The 20,187-nt window shown below is 46.2% G+C and overlaps 2 protein-coding genes across 4 annotated transcripts; both read right to left on the bottom strand.

Annotated features, from left to right (window-relative positions):
* Window positions 1-14: 14 nt before the first annotated feature.
* On the bottom strand, window positions 15-7,545 carry IZUMO2 (IZUMO family member 2). 3 transcript variants are annotated; one of them, XM_053362430.1, is made up of 7 exons: window positions 7,265-7,542; window positions 5,523-5,597; window positions 5,275-5,361; window positions 4,899-4,919; window positions 3,001-3,081; window positions 425-548; window positions 15-268 (listed from the first exon to the last, which is right to left on the bottom strand). In XM_053362430.1, exons 1-7 carry the CDS (start codon window positions 7,500-7,502, stop codon window positions 226-228), a joined length of 669 nt encoding a protein of 222 aa, XP_053218405.1. In that variant the 5' UTR covers window positions 7,503-7,542; the 3' UTR covers window positions 15-225. The 3 variants fall into 3 exon arrangements, with proteins under 3 accessions (XP_053218405.1, XP_053218406.1, XP_053218407.1); XM_053362431.1 differs by lacking the exon at window positions 3,001-3,081 and having other exon boundaries at window positions 7,265-7,543; XM_053362432.1 differs by lacking the exons at window positions 15-268; window positions 425-548 and having other exon boundaries at window positions 3,003-3,081; window positions 4,899-5,034; window positions 7,265-7,545.
* Window positions 7,546-7,906: 361 nt separating this feature from the next.
* On the bottom strand, window positions 7,907-12,463 carry LOC128400501 (mpv17-like protein). Its single transcript, XM_053362715.1, has 4 exons — window positions 12,037-12,463; window positions 11,659-11,729; window positions 10,149-10,178; window positions 7,907-8,711 (listed from the first exon to the last, which is right to left on the bottom strand). The coding sequence occupies exons 1-4, from the start codon at window positions 12,356-12,358 to the stop codon at window positions 8,505-8,507; spliced, it is 630 nt and encodes a 209-aa protein (XP_053218690.1). The 5' UTR covers window positions 12,359-12,463; the 3' UTR covers window positions 7,907-8,504.
* Between the last annotated feature and the right edge of the window lie 7,724 nt (window positions 12,464-20,187).

Raw genomic sequence — 20,187 nt, 5'->3', positions numbered from 1 at the left:
ACAACTATCAGGGTGTGTCTGTGTGTATTTATTTTGTGAATATGAGGGATAAGAAGAGGATTGGAGGGCAAGAGGTGTAAACCAGAAAAAACACTAATTTTGCAGGCAAAAAAAGGATTTCTGGAGGTTGTTACAATGAAGATATGCAGACCACATTTCAGACTTCACAACTGGGAAGCTCGATAGGACCTTTTCCTTACGGGTGAGAAAAGGGGCAGATCTCTGCTAAATGTACAAGAAGAGCCGGTTTTTCCAGTACCTGATAATCCTGGGGAAAAGAGAGAGTTAGAGCCCCCCCAAAACCCTCCCTAACCCTTTGAGGAGCCTCTGGGGCTCCCCCAACCCGCCTCAAGGTCCCTTTCTGGGAGAGGGAGAGCAGTGCAGCTGACTCTGAGCTACACGAAGGTCTATTGCTTATACTCACACGCCTATCATCACCACGAAGAACAGTCCACCCATACACAGGACAACGGCGACTCCATTTTTGGCGATATCGGGGTCCTTTATGGGCTTTCCAAAGCGAAGGGAGAGGCGTTCCTGGGCATCCACTGCATGCAGAGACCCCAGATTCAGTGTTTTAGGCTGAGCACACGTCATACATTCAAAGCACACTGAAAAAAGTACATCACACACACATACACCAAGAAACCTGGGAACTGTAGATGGTTTAGGAGGCAGGAATGGTAGGGGTTTTTTTGTGGGGTGTGTGTGGTAAACTGCAGTTCCCAGGAATTGGGGTCTCTGTGTGTTTTTGATATGCTTTAAAGGTATCTCTTTCTTCCCATACACAGTCATGAGTCTTGAAACAGGAGACCTCCATAAAAGAATGCAGTTCGTGTTTAGTCCCACACAGAAAAATATATATCATGATATACTGCATAAGAGACTGGGTTGTAGATTAGGAGGCTTTTATATATATATATATATATATATATATATATATATATATATAATCTGCCATGAATTTGTTAGGCAGCCTTAATGTAATCCATTGTGGGGTTTGGGGGGTGTTTAAATAATTTTTATTTAATTTCTGTTTTACATTTTAGAATATTCACTTAGACAGCCTTAAAATATCAATGACTTCCCTTCCCCTCTTTCCATGGTTCATTTTGCACAACATAAATACCTGCATGTTATATATAAACTAAACTATTCAGTATTCCACTATTACATCCATCAAAACTGATTTACACTGTTGAATTTATCAACAGTGCTGCCAACATTTTCAAGTGGACACAATTTTCCTCCATGTATTTGATAAACATTTTCCAGTCTTCTTTAAACGTATGTTCTTCTTGTTCTCCTAGTCTATATGTTAGGTCCACAAGCTGTGCATATTCCATCAGTTTAAGTTGCCAATCTTCTTTAGCTGGGACTTCGCTTGTTTTTCACTTTGGGGGCTAAGAAAACACGAGCTGCAGTAGTGGGATACATAAATAACCTTTTTTGATACCTGGGAATTCGTAATTCATTGTTTATAGGCCTCTCAGGCCACCGCTTGCAACATGGGCTAAGAACAGCGGCCTACCTTATAAGACTGTGGTAAAGCTTTCTGAGACAATATATTGTGGAGCGCTTATAAGTCAGGACTCCAACTCCCATCAGCCCTGGTCAGCAGTTATGGGGGGAGCATCCAGAAGGCCACAGGTGTCCCATTTAAATACTGATTTCATCATCCTTCCATGTCAAATTCAGATTAGGCCCTTTGTCCTTCAGTTCTGACTTTTCTTCAGTCAGGCCTGCAAAAACTCCCTGCTTCATATTTGTGTAGGAATGCCCATGGGCCACCCAGTAAGTGCTGCCCTTTTCTGGAGATGGTATCACATGGCACCACCCAGAGTAACACCTTTCCGATGAATTCTCCCAGAAGCGAAACCTGTATCCTAATCTGGGCTCCTGCCAGCATTTGGGCCTAGAGTCGGGATTTGTGTTTCCACCACTTCACTTTGGCCAAGGAAGGGAAGCAGAGCAAAACAAACTGGACCATCAAGGCAGCTTCTTACAACTTCCGTGTCAGGCCATCTGAAGCGAATTGGGCTGAACAGGAAGAGTTCGTTGCTGCTGTTCCTACATGACGGGGCAAATTCATCTTATGTCTCACCTTCTCCTCCTTGCAGGATGGAGATAATGGCCAGAAGCGGGTGTCATGCCTTGCTAGAGGATTCCTCCTCAGGTCAGGATCTGGAGCCCCCCACCCAGTGCCATCTAGAAGCCTGGACCTCTTAGGGAAGCCTGTAAGGGGTCCCACCCCACAGGAGGGGAGCTCTGCTTCAGAGGCAGAATGCCTCCCCAGCCCTCAGGACCGCTGGCCACCTGAAGAGGCAGGTCAGCATCTTCACCTTCAAAAATGGACTCCTTGTGAGCAAGACTCTCCTCCCAAGGAGGACTTCTTCCAGAAATTTAACAACAACAACAATTTGTCATTTATACCTCGCTCATTTGGCTGGGTTTCCCCCGTCACTCTGGGCAGAATTAAAAGCACAATAAAACATCAAACATTAAAAACTTCCCTAAACAGGACTGCCTTCAGATGTCTTCTAAAAGTCAGATAGTTGTTTATTTCCTTGACATCTGATGGGAAGGCGTTCCACAGGGCGGGCGCCACTACCAAGAAGACCCTCTGCCTGGTTCTACGAATCTACAGCTACGTTGTGGGTGGGATTCTGGCCCCTCCTGCTTAAATCCAAGCTGAGAAATCTGCTGGAATGATGTCTTCATATTAGTGCTGGGCCGTGTCTACCTTATCTTTGGATTTCCTCTGCTGGATCCTGGTGAGTAACCTTTGGGTTCTTGCTTTTGCTTGGGCTGTCGCGATCTGCTTGTGCAGACTGCCTTGGGACCCTGCTGTCGGTGGGACCTAATCCTGGCCCCGCCCAAAACACATCAGTGGGTCTGACTCACACGCAAACCCAGACCCCACTTTCTCTGCCACATATCACGGAAACTCCTGCGTGGACACACTGCCCAGGCCAACGAATCGTTCCTCTTTCTACCTACCAAAGCACTGGCTTAGCGACAAGCAAACGGCGCTGGTCTCTTGGCATCCTTTGCAATTGAGCACTTTATAGCTCAGCCAGCCTGAGGTATCAGGAGTCCGGGAAACGGAGGAAGAGAAAGAGAAAGTGTGAAGAAACACCAGCCAGAGAGTAATATGGATGGTATCAACGTACGCCTACAGAACCCAGGATGTTAATCTTCTAGCAAGGCCCACTACATCCAATCCCAACACTCTGCAGTCCAGGAATTTGCAAAATTCCCAAGATGGGGGCAGGATCTTCCTATGTGTCTTGGGCAGTGCGTGGCTGCATAGGGTTGCCATGTGTCCTCATTTTCCAGGACACTTCCTCTTTTTCAGGGGTAAAAATTGAGACATATGGCCTTTCTTTGCTTTGAATGGTCGTCATATTGTCCTCTCTTTTATGGCAACCCTACATATGGAGCCAAGCCAGTCTAGGCCCGGCCGCTTTGAAACCATACGTTTAAAGCACAAGGATAACAGTCATGACCTCCCTCCCCAAGGAATTCTGGGAGCGGCAATTTGTTCCCCTATTCCCCTCACAGAGCCACAGTTCCTAGAGCGCCTTAGGAAGAGAGACTGGGTTTTTTGAAAACCACTTTGAGAACTGAAGCTCTGTAAGGAGGCTCTTAACAAACTGCAGCTCCCATAATTGTTTGAGGGAAGCCACGTAGGGTGTGAATGTGAAGAGAATCTTGGGCATCTCTTTGTTCAGTCATGGCACTGATTAGGTTACTATTCCGTCAAATTAAAAACACCCACAAAAATTAACGCAAAACTTGGGTCTGTTTTACAGATGAAGATGAACTGCTGGCACTAATTTTTTTTAGTTGCTGGGTGGGTAGTTGAATCAATTGCCTCTGATAGATGCCCCCCACCCCCTGAGTCAAATGCCCCCTAATCCTTCCCTGTAAGCCGGTCCTTTTGGTTGTCTTTCTCCTAAATCCAGCCCTGACAATATATCCATTGCTTTCATAAATGTCTTTACAGCAGGGGTTGGCAACGTCAGTAAGGTAAAGGTAAAGGTACCTCTGCCCGTACGGGCCAGTCTTGACAGACTCTGGGGTTGTGCGCTCATCTCACTTAAGAGGCCAGGGGCCAGCGCTGTCTGGAGACACTTCCGGGTCATGTGGCCAGCGTGACAAAGCTGCATCTGGCGAGCCAGCGCAGCACACGGAAACGCCGTTTACCTTCCCGCCAGTAAGCGGTCCCTATTTATCTACTTGCACCTGGGGGTGCTTTCGAACTGCTAGGTTGGCAGGCGCTGGGACCAAGCAATGGGAGCGCATCCCGCCGCGGGGTGCCAGGGGGCAAATGCAGCCCTCTATCCACGCCTCTGTCTAACCCTTAGAAATCTCCCAAGGCCAAACCCATCACTGGACTGCTCCACACCTCCTCTAACATTTCCAGGGATTCTTTTTTGTTTACTTTGCTCGAATGTGTCCTTAAACTGCAGTAACGCCTCTTGCTTCCCTGGATGTGGAGAGGTACATGTGGAGACCTCTGGTTTGTGTGCGGCTGAGCAAAGTTGAGAATCACATTGTGTGTGGCCCACGGAAGGTCGTCCACTTTGGAATGCGGCCCCTGGAATCACAAAGTTTCCCTACTCCTGCTGTACAGATGGCCTCCTAGCAACCCTCCCTCTATTTTCTCCATCCTTTCCTCTTCTCCTGAGGCCCAAACACGGCTAACAGCAGAACTGGAGAAATCCTCCTCAGCGTCCCTGGCCCATGTGCGTGCGAGAGACTCTGGCTTCCTTGAGCTGCTCCCACGCCGCATGCTATGTGTCCCCGCCACATAACCACAACAGTTCTCATTTGCTTTCAATTGCCGGGTTCCCCTCCTCTTAATACCCAGCTAGGCAACAAGATGAACTCACCGCAGGCAGATTTGTCGCAAGCTGTGAGGGGAAGAAAAGCAGAGTCCGAGAATGAGTGTACATGCCCCAAATATTCTATTATCCCCAGATTTATTTCTTTCCACATCCAAAGCGTTACCGCAGGGCAGAAATATTCCTGTCGATACAATCAACAGAACCCTGCAATAAAGCAGGGAGTTTTTCCTGGCACAGCATTCAAATCTATAATACATTATTATTATTATTATTATTATTATTATTATTATTATTATTATTATTATTATTATTTGCATACCGCCATATACCCACAGGTCTCAGGGCATCTCACAGGATAACATCGCAACATAAAAACACAAAATACATAAAATAATACATAGAATTGGGGGAGACTTGATACCTTTCATTTGGTGTTCCTTTAAAGCTTCCTTGAGCTTCATAGTCATTTTCCTCCGGAATTCAACCAATTCATCCAACAGAGCCTGGTCTTGGGGGTAGATCGAGATACATGGGATGTGTGTAACATTGGGAGCCCCCTACAAATTCATTCTGTAAATGACCAAGAGGCCTTTTTCTGGCAAATGAGGCCCCGGGACCTTCAATCCCAGCAAAAGGGCACCTGAGGGAGAGAGGAGTCGGGATTCTCACCTGTCAGGTGGGTTTGAAGCAGACTTTCCGTGCTGAACCTCGCCTCGTGGATCAGGGCGTCAACTTTGCTCTTAACTGGGGGGAAAGGGGAGTAAAAGGGTGGCTGTAGACCAGGGGTCAGCAAACTTTTTCAGCAGGGGGGCGGTCCACTGTCCCTCAGACCTTGTGGGGGGCCGGACTATATTTTGCAGGAAAAAAGAAAATGAACAAATTCCTATGCCCCACAAATAACCCAGAGATGCATTTTAAACAGAAGCACACATTCTACTCATGTAAAAACACGCTGATTCCCGGACTGCCTGAGGGCCGGATTGAGAAGGCGATTGGGCCGGATCCGGCCCCCGGGCCTTAGTTTGTCTACCCATGCTGTGTAGACTGTTGGAGCCTGAATATGCAGAGAGCAACAATTGGGAGGGGAAAAGGGCAGAGGGATTTCAAGAATACCAGGCAGCTGTAAAGAGTCTGGGAGGCCAGGCAGAGCTGCATTGTGCATCTTTCCAGATAAAAACTTGGGTTTAAACACCCATACAGGCTGTGTACACATTACCGGATTAAGACGCAGCCAAGTCATTCTTTTTCTCCAATTCGGATTAAAGCTGGCTGGTGGAAAAACACTTTGAACAACAGGATAGATATGGATTGTGGCTATGCGTACACCGCTTCCCAAACCAGCGCTGGGAGCACTTTGGGTGGAGGGAAACAGGAGTGTGTGCACAGCCAGTGTTACACGGCAGGTTGAAGAAGCAGGTCCTGTTCTCAAGCACAGAACCCAGCTCTGCCACTCTCAGGTCTCCAGCTCCCTCTAATTTCTGTGTCTTTGCTGCCCAAGGGAATGTGGTGAAGCAAAGGGGCAGCAAAGATTGGTGCTGGGAGTCAGGGCACTGGGGGAACTCTTGGTTGGCGCCAGACCTGCAGGAGCTCCTTTGACCTTGCCACCAACCCAGCAGACCTGGGGGAACAGCTGCCAATCCCAAACTCTTCTCCCCCCAAAAAAGCTTGCCACCTCCTTACCCATCTTTTCCTGGTGAATGCCAGCATGAGAACCCCACTATTGCTCCACATTCCTTGTGCACCAAGAAGAGGGAGAGTTCTCAGGTGATGCAGGTGAACAAAAATGCACAAAGAAAGTCTTTTTTGAAAAGTTCATTAAATGGTGTGGACACAGTGAGGGAAGAAAGACGTTGCTCGTTATCAGAAATGTGATGGGCGGTAGCCAGTCTGTCATCCTTGGACAGCTACATTTCACACTGCAATCCACCAACGGCTATAGCTGGTAGGGATGCACGGCTGCGACCATTTTGGATTCTTATTTTTGCAATGTTTCTGTGTCAGTTTGTAATTTTTATTTAAGTCCCCGTTAAGATTATTCTTGCTAACATAATGCATTTTTTAAAAAGTTACTTTTAGGATTATATGCACTTTTATGCTGTTTGCCCACATTTGTGCAGTTGTTGTTTTTTTTAACTGTATCACAACATTTGGAGAAGTGTGAATTTTGATGGAAAGCTGCACTTTGGTTCACGCATTGTTTCAGGAAGTGGAAATAGGGTCATCTGGCATTAAATTCAAATGGAAGCTGCTCTCTCCTCCATCCCTACTAGATAAAGAAATAGCCTTGGATGACTCATGCTGCCCGGGTAAGAACCATGCAGTCACCACCCAGTCAGATGATCAGCATGAAATTCAGGCCCCCTGATTGTCTAGTGTGGACCCTGAGCTAAGCAGAGCTGGAACTTGTATACCTGCCAAGCCAGAAAACTGGCTGGTGGCATAGTGCAGGAAGAAATTCCCCTCTAGACCGCTGAGGAGCACTTCGGCCCGCTCCTTGAGGCGGCTGTCCTGGATCTTGCTCGGGACAATCTCTGTCCGGAGCTTGGCCACATTCTCCTTGAACTTTTGGTCGCACTGCAGGCAGCCCCGGAGGCTTATGGGAAACCAGGCCAGAAGCAGAAGCCACAAAAGCGGTCCTAGGGGAGGCATGCTGGAGCCAAGCGGAATGAGATCGCCTCAGGGTTCCGCAGGAAGTGACATCACAGTGGGGGCGAGTTATGGAAGGGGCATCTGACAAGGGTTAGGTTTGCATAGGGAGAGGACAGATGGGGACACCTCAGTCCGGGGTGGGGGGCGGTTTTTCCTCCCCAAGGTTAGAGCCCTCTCACATCCTGTGCTTTCCATCAAATAATATTCAGAAGCCTACTGACTCCAACCGTGGAGGCCATCATATATTTAAAGCACAAACCCCACATCTAGAATCCTGGCTGCTGTAGTTTACCCTCACAGAGCTACATTTCCCAGCACCCTTGACAAACTACAGTTCCCGGGATTTTTCGGAGGGAAAAATGTTCTTTAAATATGTGGTGTGCATGCAGCCAGCATTCATTTATTCAGTTGTTTTAAGTTTGTTCTTACTGAAGATTTTCTTGCGTAACAAAACAAGGAAGAAAATACATACAGCGTCTCTACTTTCAGTTCATATATTCTTTTTTGCAGTTTGTTTACATTTGGTACGAGACACTGTTGACGTTGTAGACATTATGTGGTTGGGGGGAAAGAGAGGGGAAAGAGATAGGGGAATAATGATCTTTTGTTCAACTGCCCAGTGTTTGTCCAGGGTGCAGCCAGAATTTATAAAGCGTTTTAGAGTGTTCAAAGCATTCCTCTTCCTCTTAATCTTGCTGCAATCTTTACAGCATCCCTAAAAGATGGCTCATGGTATGTCTTTCAGAAGGCATGAAGGCCTCAAGGGGAAAAGCATTCCCTTAGCCTTGGGGCCATTGTTGTAAAGGCCCTGCTTCTCACATTTGCAGTTGTATGTTCCTATACTGGTGCAGCATGAGGAGCAGGCTGTGTTTTGAAGCAGGTGGGCGTGAGGGGGTTAATATAAGGAGACAAATCTCCCTCCATTCCCTGGGCAAAGTTTGCAGAGACCAAGAACTAGAAATGGAGATGGGGTGCCGAGAAAACCACAGCACGGCCCTTTGGTCACTTCTCAGACGGCAGCTTTACTTGATTCTCTCCTGCCCTGGGTGGAAACAGCCCGGCCAAGCCTGGCACCGCCTGGAAGAGCTGGGAGGTGGTGTCGTGGGCATCAGTTTGGCGCAGGTAGCAGAGAAATGCCGTCCAAAGGAAGGAGCAGGCCCCCACGTAGGCTGTGCGCAACAGGGGTGGCACAAGAGCAAAATTCACTGCCTGGTGGAGGGAGAGAGAGAGAGAGAGAGAGAGAGAGAGAGAGAGAGAGAGAGAGATGAGGAGGGAGGAACATAAACCGCCAATGGTTCTTGGACAGAAGCACATGCTCTGATTGTTCCTGGTATTATTTTATTGACTGATTGAGTATACAATTCCCAAGGAGCTCAGGGTGCTGTACAAGGCGGTGGTTGTTCCCATCATCCCTGACCACTGGTCCTGTTAGCTAGGGATGATGGGAATTGTAGTCTCAAATATCTGGAGGGCCAGAGTTTGCCTGTGCCTGGTCTTGGGGAAGGTAGCTCTGTGTGTGCCTCTTAGACTAGCGGTGATACCTCTTGTGCTTATCGCATACTTGTTTGTTGTTCTTTCAAATATCTTATAAACTGCTCTTTGTGGCCAAACCCTCACAAAAAGAAGTACATAAAAAGAGTGCTCCTGTATGCGCTAGGCACACAAAGTAGGCGTATGATTATTTCGGGGAAACTGCTCTGAGTCATTACCAGTCTAAAGAAAAGGCAGTAGTGAAGGGAGAGAGAGATGTTCAAGGCCCTCTTAAAAGTCTGTGCTGAAGCGGCCAAGCATAAGCCAATCACAAGTTTCATAACTGTGGGGCCACCACGGGAAAGTCCCTGCTAGCCTAACTGGCCTTACTAACGGGCATGTGAGCAGGACCTCCAAAGCATATATTAGCATATATGAAGGTTATAGGGTGAAGGCCATCCTTGAGATCACCTGGATCTCCAGTCAGTCTCTTTTAGGGCAATCCTTCTCAAAGTCCATGGGCTCAGTGGTAGAGCATCTGCTTTGCGTTCAGAAGGTCCCTGGCCTGGGAGAGATCCTTGTCTGAAACCCTGGACAGCTCCTGCCAATCAGCATAGACTATACTGAGCTAGGGGGACCAATGGTATGACTGGGTACAAGGCTGCTTTCTTGATGGCAGGCCCCAAAATACAACCACTCTGTTAAACTTCTGGCACTTTCTGAAGCCCAAAACAAAATAAAACAACCCCAAACCCAAACCACCCTCCAGCAGGCTTTCTAACTGAATTCTGTTTTTATAGTTTTAATTCGTATGTAATCTTATTGTTTTGGGTCTCCTGAGAGACAGCTATGATTAAGCGGTGTACAGATTGTTGGAACAAATAAACAATTTCATTCCCAGCAGGCTTTCAAAAGTCCAGTGTATTCCTAGGGCAACTGGGAAGGAAGTGATGCATTTCAAATATTTGAGGTTTGCTTTTCAGCAGCTCCCTGACTAGCAGAAATGAAGCAGGGGAATGTTTTTCCGAATGCTTTATCCCTTTATGGCAGGAAAAACCTGCTTGTCTCTCTTACAGTTGTCTATTGGCACAGGAGCTTTGTTTGGGGGTGGGGGTGGGGAAGCTGGCAAGGCTTCCAGCTCATTCAGAGAAGGAAAGCACGGACCACAATACATACCTGGAACAAGGTCCAACACAGCACACCAGCCTAAATTGGGGGAAAATAAATAAATAACAAATTTAACATAAGGGTTAAAGTTGAAGTTCCTCAATAGTTCTTGGATTTCACACTAAGGAGTTGCAGGACTTTGCTGCGGAGTCCACAGCAGCTACTCCTGAGGCACCAAGGATCAGAAGCTACCGTAACAAAATGGCTGACAGACTGTGCACCAAAGTTATTTATTAATCGGCTTCCACATCTGTCCCAAGGTGAGGCATAAAATATAACGGAAAAGTCACAAAAATAACTGAAGATTAGTTTAAGAATGATACAAAATGGACACACACACCTCAACAGAGACCTGTCTAACCAGCTGAGAAATCTTGACAGGAGGAAAAAAAATATCTTCAGTTGTTTCTGGGAAATTCAGATAATGGGCCCCTGCTACTATCGAAAAATCTGGGAAAGAGAAGAGATCCCAGCAGACTTTAGGGATGCCAAAATTATCAATCTGTTTAAAAAAGGTGACAGAACTGATTGTGGAAACTATCGAGGCATCTCTGTATTAGCTGCGGCCGGCAAAATTCTTGCAAGGATCTTAGTAAACTGTCCTTAACAATATCCGAGGTGACCCTTCCTGAATCCCAAAATGGTTTCCGGCCTTCTAGGGGGACAGTGGACATGATTTTCACCGCTTGACATCTTCAAGAAAAATGCAGAGAGCAAAACCAACCCCTGTATATGGCGTTTATTGACCTGAATAAGGCTTTCGACAGGGACACAGGTGGCGCTGTGGGTTAAACCACAGAGCCTAGGACTTGCTGAGCAGAAGGTTGGCGGTTCGAATCCCCGCGATGGGGTGACCTCCCGTTGTTCAGTCCGTGCTCCTGCCAACCTAGCAGTTCGAAAGCACCTCAAAGTGCAAGTAGATAAATAGGTACCGCTCAGGCAGGAAGGTAAACGGCGTTTCTGTGTGCTGCTCTGGTTCGCCAGAAGCGGCTTAGTCATGCTGGCCACATGACCAGCTGTACGCCGGCTCCCTGGGCCAATAAAGCGAGATGAGTGCCGCAACCCCAGAGTCGTCTGTGACTGGACCTAATGGTCAGGGGTCCCTTTACCCTTTACCTTTTAAGGCTTTTGACACTGTAAATCGTAATGCCCTGTGGACTGTCATTCTGAAAATTGGCTGCCCAGATAAATTTTTAAACATCATTCGGTTCCTCCATGATAATATGACAGCAACAATTTCAGATAACAATGGCTCTCAAAGTGAACCATTCTCAGTGGGATCAGGTGTTAAACAGGGTTTCCCCAACTCTATTTATTATTTTCATTGCCATGATCCTACACTTTGTCGAACGGAAACTCCCCACTGGAGTAGAAATCAGTGACCCACCCTCCAGGTCCCAGCCCGGCCTGGGATTCTGAAAAACTAGTCTTTATGGTGCCACAATGCCCTCTTTTTTCTGTTTGCGTGTTTCTTTGCTGTAACAGCCTAGCACAGAATCTACAGAGCTGTTATTATTACCTTGTACGTTGGCCAAAACTTCTCCTGCAGCTTCCCAAATATGTTGCTTTCACCATCCAGGAGAGAGAGACCTGAGAAAGGGAGGGAAGCATAAACATTCACAAACTTTTTATTGATAATAATCAGCTAAATAGTTTGAGGATCTATACAACTTTGTAACATGCAGAAAACAGCAGTCTCAGAGAAACCAAAGACTGGAACTGAGGGAAGTTGGGGGGCGGGTGGGTTTGGGGGGGGAGGGAGGAAAAATGGGGGGGAAACAAGGATGATATGTTTTTGGATAATATGTCTTGTTTTAATTTTGAATATAAAAAATAAAGAGAAAGGGAGCTCTCCAAAGAGCTCTCCAGCCCCCTCCAGCCCCCTGTTGTCTCTCACCAGTGTAAAAAGCCCCAATGGTGATTGGCGCAGCGATGACCTGGTCGCAAGCGACCTTTGCTATCACCGTGGTCACCTTCACTCCTGGAAGAAGGCGCTCCAGGCTCCGGAACCAGACGTAATTGAAGTTGGCGTGGAATGTGAACCCGACCAGCGCCACTTTTGCCGTCTGCTTCAGATCCAACGCGTCGTGTCTGCAGGGATCCTGGCTCGGCTTAGCCAACCTCTGCTGGGCTGCATCTGCGGCTGAAAACAGTGTGCCGTAGGCAACAACATTCGCCAACCAAGGATGGCGATGCACCAGACCAAGCAAGGGGTGCATTTGAATACAGAGCTGGTGTGGCGGAAGTGCAGTTCCCCAAGATGGCCACTAATTGGCGGCGTCCTCTGTTCAGGTGGGTTGCAATGTCGCCTCCTGCTGGTATATATCTGCAAATGCACACAGAAAGGCATGTGGCTATTATCTTCCAAGGCCAGAAGGCTGCAGTTGTGTTGGTCAATTGTGTGAAAAACTTGGGATGCGGCTTAATCCTTAAAGAGCTTAGGTTCTGGGGATCTTAAGGATCACTTTCTTCCATATGCTTTTTTAAAAATTGCATTTATTTATTACTCCACAGTTACTCAGAGCAGGGCTTCCAGTGGGGCTGCCCCTGTTCTGTGGAATAGCATTCCTGTCAAGATACGACAAGCGCCCACTCTCTGAACTTTCTGGAAACAATTGAAGACATTCTTGCTCCAACAGGCTTTTCCAGCTGGATGAAAAGATCTCTGCCGCTGGTGTTTATTTTGTATTGTTTTTAAAAACACATCTACCATTTTCTGTGTTGTTTTTAAGTGTTTTTAGCTGTTTCAGTTGTCTCCTGTACGTTGCCTTGAGATGGGTGCATTCGAAAGGCAACTAACAACTTCTCTCACAGACAACATCCCCTCCCATAAAGTCTGTGGCAAGTGACAAGTGTTTTCTGAAGACATGCCTAGACGAGATGCTCTAAAGTGGCCTGAATTTCCCCTTTAAATAATAACCCTGGTAGTTATAAATCTATAAGGATGAGAGGGGAGGAAATGACCAGTGCCCTCACCAAATAACTGATCTTTCTAGTTAAATCGGTTTGAAACTAGTTTAGGTTTACAAAAGAAACAGGAATAAACTCTGTCGTAAAGCTGTTTATATAAACACAAATCTGTGTATGCAACATCCTTGTCCAGATACCTGTTGGACCACAGTATAAATACTTACCTACACAGGGGTATTTCTGCACCTGCTTAATGCTGCCCGCCCTTTACACAAACAGGATCATGTCATCTCCACATTTTAATACCCGGCTGTTCACACACCTGTGTCACTTGTGTGCACCATCTCTGCACCACTGGATTATGCACTTTCACCCACATACAGTGAGAAGACCTCGACACTCACCACGCACCTCAAACACAGGCAGCAGGCGCACACACCACATTTAAAGCACATGGGAACTGTAGTTTGCCCCCTCACAGAGCTACAATCCCCAGCCTCCTTAATAAACTACAGTTCCCAGGATTCTTTTTTGGGGTATGTGCTCTGTACGCACTGCAGCCCCCAATTCTATGTGCTGCCCAACCACAATATGCCAACATCCTCTTCAGACCTCTCTCTAATAACACACTTCTCCTATGGTAAGACAATCTTCTATATTCCACATGCACGGCAATGCACAGTTCTGCAGACTGCAGCCGCCTCTGCTCTCTCTGGGCCCCTGTGACGAAGCAGCGCTATCCTTTATGGGCATGATGTGTGCGCACACCTCCCACAGAGCCTCTTCTGCCACAGCCTTTAATGCAGGACAAAAGGATAATGTTAAAAATCCCCCCTGCCATCATAAATACAGGTGGGAAAGATTGGATCTGAATGAAACAGGAATCCACATCATTTTAGTTGAAAGGTTAGGGAGAGACATCTGTGAGCAGGATCAAATAGGAATTTAGGAGCTTGTTTGTCGGCGCCATATGTTAGAGCATTTGTTTAATTATTACATTTCTATTCTGTCTTCTCTTCTCCCGCTCTTTTCTCTTCACAACAATCCCGTGAGGTAGCTTAGGCTGAGAGAAGGTGATGGGCCCAAGGCCAGACTGTGAGCTTTGTGGTGGCAGACTGAAGATTTGAAACTGTCCTCATCGGTCACTCTAACCATTACTCAGTTTTAACCAAAGTTCTGTCCTCTTGCAGAAAATCTGACATATATAACATATCGATCAAGACACAGCCTGCACTTGTTTTTAGCAGAGACACCCAATGCTGGGACATATCAAATACAGTGGTACCTCAGTTTACGAACTTAATCTGTTCCAGAAGTCTGTTCTTAAACCGAAACTGTTCTTAAACTGAGGTGCACTTTTCCTAATGAGGCCTCCTACCGCCGGTGCCCTTCCACCATTTGGATTCCGTTCTTAGACCGAGGTAAAGTTCTCAAACCGGGACACTATTTCCAGTTTTGCGGAGTTTGTAAACCAAATCGTTCTTAAACCGGACTGTTCTTAAACCGAGATACCACTGTAATCAGAAAGCAAAGTGTGCCTTGGAGCATGTACAAAGTGCATTTCTCGCACAGCAGTGCAGGGCCACAAACCACAGCACAGGTGGGTAAAGAAATTCATCTCAGTCAATATTCTGTCTCTCTCTCACACACATACCCCTTCTCTTTGTCTCTCTCAAGCCCACCCGCTTTCCTCCCCCATTGCGTTGCAGCCATTATTACCCCGAATGCTCTGTCTTCTTTTCTTCTAGGGCTAGAAGAAGCAGTAAGGGACGGGTCAGCCACGCTTGTCTGCTCCACAGAACTATAAATATCTGGACACATGGTAAGGGTGCAGACAGGGAGGACAGCAGGGAAGGGGGGGTGGGAGAGACCCACTGAATAGCCAATCCTTGCTGCATACTAAGAAAGTATAGTTGTGGGGAGAAAGCAAAGCAGCTGTGGAGGGAGGAAATTGGCAGCCCATTTGAGAACCAAATAGAATACCAGACCCAGTCCCAAATTGCAAGCAGACATGTCTGGGGAAGACAGTTAATTGGGAGAAAGACCTGGGAAAGGGCTGGCTGAATCAATAAATCACACAAAAACACAAACCTTATTTACCTAAACTCTCCCCCTTTCCTTTTTAATCTTAATACTTACAATTTTCTGAGATGCATGGGATTTATTTATTTGTATGTTTCTGTGTCATACCATTTCCTAATTGCTTACGTAGGGTGGTATCTCAGCTCTGTAAAAAATACCTGTAAAAGTGTATTCAAATCACTTTCTTTCCCTCAAAGAATTATGGGCTTTGTAGTTTACCCCTCACAGAGTTACAATTCCCAGCAGCCCTCAACAAACTACGGAGCCCAGAATTCTTTGAGGGAAAGAATGGGCTGTATATGCAGCCTAAGTCCTACTCAGAATAGTACACCCACTGAAACCAATAGACAAATCAGATAAAAGTGTAGTTGTTCACCACAAGGAGTTATGGGTGATATTCAATTATAGTCATCTCAGAAATCAGCGGACTGAAATCAATGGACTCTACTCTCTGAACAAGACTAAGATTGAATATCACCCCTAATTCTTTGTAGTGAACAACTGCATTATTATATTTTTTAAAGGATTATAGTTAGTTAAAGTTAGTTAGTTATACACCACTTTTTCCCCCTCACGGGAATCAATGTAGTTTACAGCTAAAAATAGGAACTGCTAAAAATATAGAAGAAACGATCATTTAAAAACAATTAAACACTGATAGAATTATATATATATATTATTAAAACCACACCAGTAATTTCAATAAAAACACTGGAGTCAGATGGGCAGATTATCTGCCCATCTGAATGGGGTGTTGTTGTTAACATTTATTATTATATTTGTTGTTGTCACTGCTTTTTTCTGGGGGCACGCAGGGGTGTGCATACCCCTAAACATTTTGTGAATCTAAGTTTGGCCTGATTGAGGGGCAGTATTTCAATATGAGTAGGAAAATGAGAGTACCCCTAAACAATTTTTGAAGAAAAAAAGCACTGGTGGTTGTTATTTTAAGGTACCCATGTCCTGGGGCTCGGTCTGAAACAGGTTCGACATATCTTAACCTCTCACAACCTGTCTTTGGTGCCTTTCTTTCCTCCTGAGTGCTATTTGCTACGATCTCAGCCTCTGGGAGTTACAGTACTGTGCTGTAACAAAAAAATTTTTCCCTTCCAGTAGCACCTTAAAGACCAACTAAGTTAGTTCTTGGTATGAGCTTTCGTGTGCATGCACACTTCTTCAGATACACGAAAGCTCATACCAAGAACTAACTTAGTTGGTCTTTAAGGTGCTACTGGAAGGGAAATTTTTTTTTGTTTTGGCTATGGCAGACCAACACGGCTACCTTTCTGTAACTAGTACTGCGCTGTGTACGTACTGTACTGGGAAAAGAAAACCATGAGCCTCTTTGTTCCGGCACCAGGGGGCGCTGTTTTATCACATGTGCAGGGAACAGGTTTTCTCTTGCGCAATCCCCATAGAAATGAATGAGCCGGTGCTCCAGAATGCAGAGCCGATGCAATCTCCTGTTCCTTTCTGAAGGGCTTGCGCAAAAATAGGCCCAGTGGTAGATTGTGCTAATTCTTTCTCGTTCCTATCTGTTAGCCTCATCTCTGCTGCTGGGCACCTCTTGGGTACTTGGTAGGAGGGACTGACTCTCTTGAATGGTTTGGGTGGGAGGGTGGGGTCTTCTACTTTTATAGCTATTTATATATTTCTTTATTTAAACATTTATATCCTGCCTTTCTAAAACAAGCACACACAACAGACACAATGGTTCTTATCTAGCTGGCAATCTTTCCAAAACCAGAGGCGATTCAAAGAGACGCATTCAAAGCTGCTGTGCTAGCTTCCCATGTGTTATCAGCGCTGAAGAAGAGATTTTAGCCGGTTTGACTGTACAGTGGTACCTTGGGTTACATACGCTTCAGGTTACAGACTCCGCTAACCCAGAAATAGTGCTTCAGGTTAAGAACTTTGCTTCAGGATGAGAACAGAAATCATGCTCCAGCGGCGCAGCAGCAGCAGGAGGCCCCATTAGCTAAAGTGGTGCTTCAGGTTAAGAACAGTTTCAGGTTAAGAACGGACCTCCGGAACAAATTAAGTACTTAACCTGAGGTACCACTGTATGCTGATACATAGTCAATCCTCATGACGTTTGGGACAATGGTTCATATGTGCACATGCCGTATTTCACTTTGTAATTGAACTGCAAGTCCCAGGTGGCTGTGACTACACTATGTGGTCAAATCCAAAGGCCCTTTGCAGTTTGTCCACCTGATTTAACTGCTAGATGATGATGATGATGATGATAATATTTATACCCCCCCCCCATCTGGCTGGGTTTCCCCAGCCACTCTGGGCACCTTCCAACAAAAGATTAAAAATACATTAAAACATCAGTCATTAAAAAATTCCCTAAACAGATGTCTTCTAAACGTCAGATAGTTGTTTATTTCTTTGGCATCTGATGGGAGGGCGTTCCACAGGGTGGGCGCCACTACCAAGAAGGCCCTCTGTCTGGTTCCCTGTAACCTCACTTCTCACAGGGAGGGAACCGCCAGAAGGCCCTCAGAGCTAGACTTCAGTGTCCGGGCTGAACGATGGGGGTGGAGACTCTCCTTCAGGTATACTGGGCTGAGGCCGTTTAGGGCTTTAAAGGTCAGCACCAAGTCTTTGAATTGTGCTCGGAAACGTACTGGGAGCCAATGTAGGTCTTTGAAGATCGGTGTTACGTGGTCTTGGCGGCCACTGCCAGTCACCAGTCTAGCTGCCACATTCTGGATGAAGAATTCTTTGTAACTTCCAGCTGACAGCGAACTGCTCCACAAACAATTATTCTTTTTAAGAACAATTTTATTGTAAGTTTTAAAACTACATTAACCAGTAAAATTCAAACTCATTTATAAGAAAAGACAAACCACAACTGCACAGAAAAGAAAAAGAGAAAGAAATAATAGCGAAAGGATAACTAAGAAGATCCTTTATCACATTTATATCGTGCATAACGTATCATTTATCCACACACAGAAAGCCAGACTCCACCAGCTCCACCAATAATTCTGTGTGACATAAAAAAAGTGGCATCCTTCTATCTAGAGTAGCAGGTCTTGGGCATTTTTTAAAGCTGTGTCTCACCATCTTTCTTAAGCCATGCTGAGCACATGCACCTATTTGGGTTCCGATGAAGTTTCCGCTTTCCATTTTTTGCTCATGAGTTTTGCAGGTGGCAAGAATCTGCCTTGAGCGTCACACAGATAAATATAGCGTCTCACACATTTAAGTGCATCATCGCTGTGGATGGAGGACTTTGTTGAGTCACTTCTACCTCTAAAAGTAGTCCGGGGAACCTTTCCTTTAGGCCCTGCCCCAGATAACCTCATTAACTGCGATTCCTTTCGCTGCCTCCCATGGAGTTTTTGCTGTGTCACACTGGCAACCTGACCCAGGCCTAGAAATCAGAAATGGAGACATGCACCTTTACCCCACAAGGGGGCAGAGTAGCTTTGGCAAGACACAGCAAGAGCTGTGGGCTTCAATAATCACAGCGCTGTGTAGAAAGCTGAAAGTTGGACTCCTTTATTGGCTCCATCTAGCTCAGTACAGTATTGTCTACGGTGATGGACAGCAGCTCTCCAAAATTTCAGAGAGGGGACAATCACAGCCTTAAATGGAGATGCCTGGTATTGATTGTGGGACCTCCTGAAAGCAAATTAGATTAGAGCTACAACATACCCTCTAACATCTCTCCAATGAAAATAGGTAAAGGTAAAGGGACCCCTGAGCATTAGGTCCAGTTGTAGACGACTCTGGAGTTGCGTGCTCATCTTGCTCTATAGGCTGAGGGTGCTGGCCTTTGTCCGTAGACGGCTTCCGGGTCATGACTAAGCAGCTTCTGGCAAACCAGAGCACTGCACGGAAACGCCGTTTACCTTCCCACTGGAGTGGTACCTATTTATCTACTTGCACTTTGAGGTGCTTTCGAACTGCTAGGTTGGTAGGAGCTGGGACCAAGCAACGGGAGCTCACCCCGTCGTGGGGATTTGAACCGCCAACCTTCTGATCGGCAAGCCCTAGGCTCTGTGGTTTAGACCACAGCGCCACCTGCGTCCCCAATGAAAAAGGGACATCCAATTTCATGGGTATGTAAACTAAGGCCCGGGGGCTAGATCCGGCCCAATCGCCTTCTAAATCCGGCCCTTGGACGGTCCGGGAATCAGCGTGTTTTTTACATGAGTAGAATATGTCCTTTTATTTAACGTGCATCTCTGGGTTATTTGTGGGGCATAGGAATTAGTTCATTATTTTTTCCCCAAAATATAGTCCAGCCCCCCACAAGGTCTGAGGGTCAGTGGACTGGCCCCCTGCTGAAAAAGTTTGCTGACTCCTGTGACGTATTCCATAACAAATTGTTGTTCTTATATTTATACCCTGCCCACCTGACTGGGTTGCCCCAGCCACTCTGAGCGGCTTCCAGTATATAAAAACGTAATGAAACATTTCAGAACTTCCCTATACTGGGCTGCCTTCAGATGTCTTCTAAAGGTTGTATAGTTACTTATCTCCTTGGCTCATAACTCTACACCCTCTGACGTTTCTCTGACGAAAACAGGAACACCCGAAGGAGAAATGCGACATTCCAGGATCAAATCAGAAACTGGGAAGGCTTCTGTAAATCCAGGACTGGAAAATAGGGACCCTTGGAGGGTCTGCTACAACGGCCTTTCCCTGCAAACTGGATTAGGTGTGAGGAGGCCTGTTCACACTGCCATTTTTGCAGTGCATGATGTCCTCAGCAAATTTCTCTCAAACGGACGTGCACTGTAGTGTGCTGAAAGTGGGATCCTACATGTGCTGGCAGATGTGGCTGCTATGCGCTCCCCTGGTTATTTGAATTAAGCTCTGAGCAAGGGGTTAACGCAGCGAAATGTCATGGATCAGAGTTGCTGAGGATATATTTCAGTGCCGGATTGAAATGGGTCCAGCTTTGTCCAGTCTTCGTTATACTTCAAAATGCACCACCGCACCAGTGCCCAGAAGTAATGTGCACTGGCTTGAATGGGACTTACTCCCAGCAACCTGTGTATAGGATTGTTGCTGGGGAACAGAGCAATCCCAA

Source organism: Podarcis raffonei, chromosome 13 (assembly GCF_027172205.1).
Source record: "Podarcis raffonei isolate rPodRaf1 chromosome 13, rPodRaf1.pri, whole genome shotgun sequence".
NCBI lineage: Eukaryota > Metazoa > Chordata > Lepidosauria > Squamata > Lacertidae > Podarcis > Podarcis raffonei.
This window is presented reverse-complemented; position numbering and strand designations above follow the sequence as displayed.

Bases quoted from the DNA above. Each gene is read 5' to 3' on its own strand.
- LOC128400501 (XM_053362715.1), bottom strand. From the start codon at position 12,358: ATGCACCCCTTGCTTGGTCTGGTGCATCGCCATCCTTGGTTGGCGAAT. The intron at 10,179-11,658 runs GTAATAATAACA...CCCCCAATTTAG, and splicing joins AGTTTTGGCCAACGTACAAG to GCTGGTGTGCTGTGTTGGAC. The intron at 8,712-10,148 runs GTATGTATTGTG...TCCCTCCACCAG, and splicing joins TGTGTTGGACCTTGTTCCAG to GCAGTGAATTTTGCTCTTGT.
- IZUMO2 (XM_053362430.1), bottom strand. From the start codon at position 7,502: ATGCCTCCCCTAGGACCGCTTTTGTGGCTTCTGCTTCTGGCCTGGTTT. The intron at 5,598-7,264 runs GTATACAAGTTC...CTTTCCCCCCAG, and splicing joins CCAGTTTTCTGGCTTGGCAG to TTAAGAGCAAAGTTGACGCC. The intron at 5,362-5,522 runs GTGAGAATCCCG...TCTACCCCCAAG, and splicing joins GCTTCAAACCCACCTGACAG to ACCAGGCTCTGTTGGATGAA.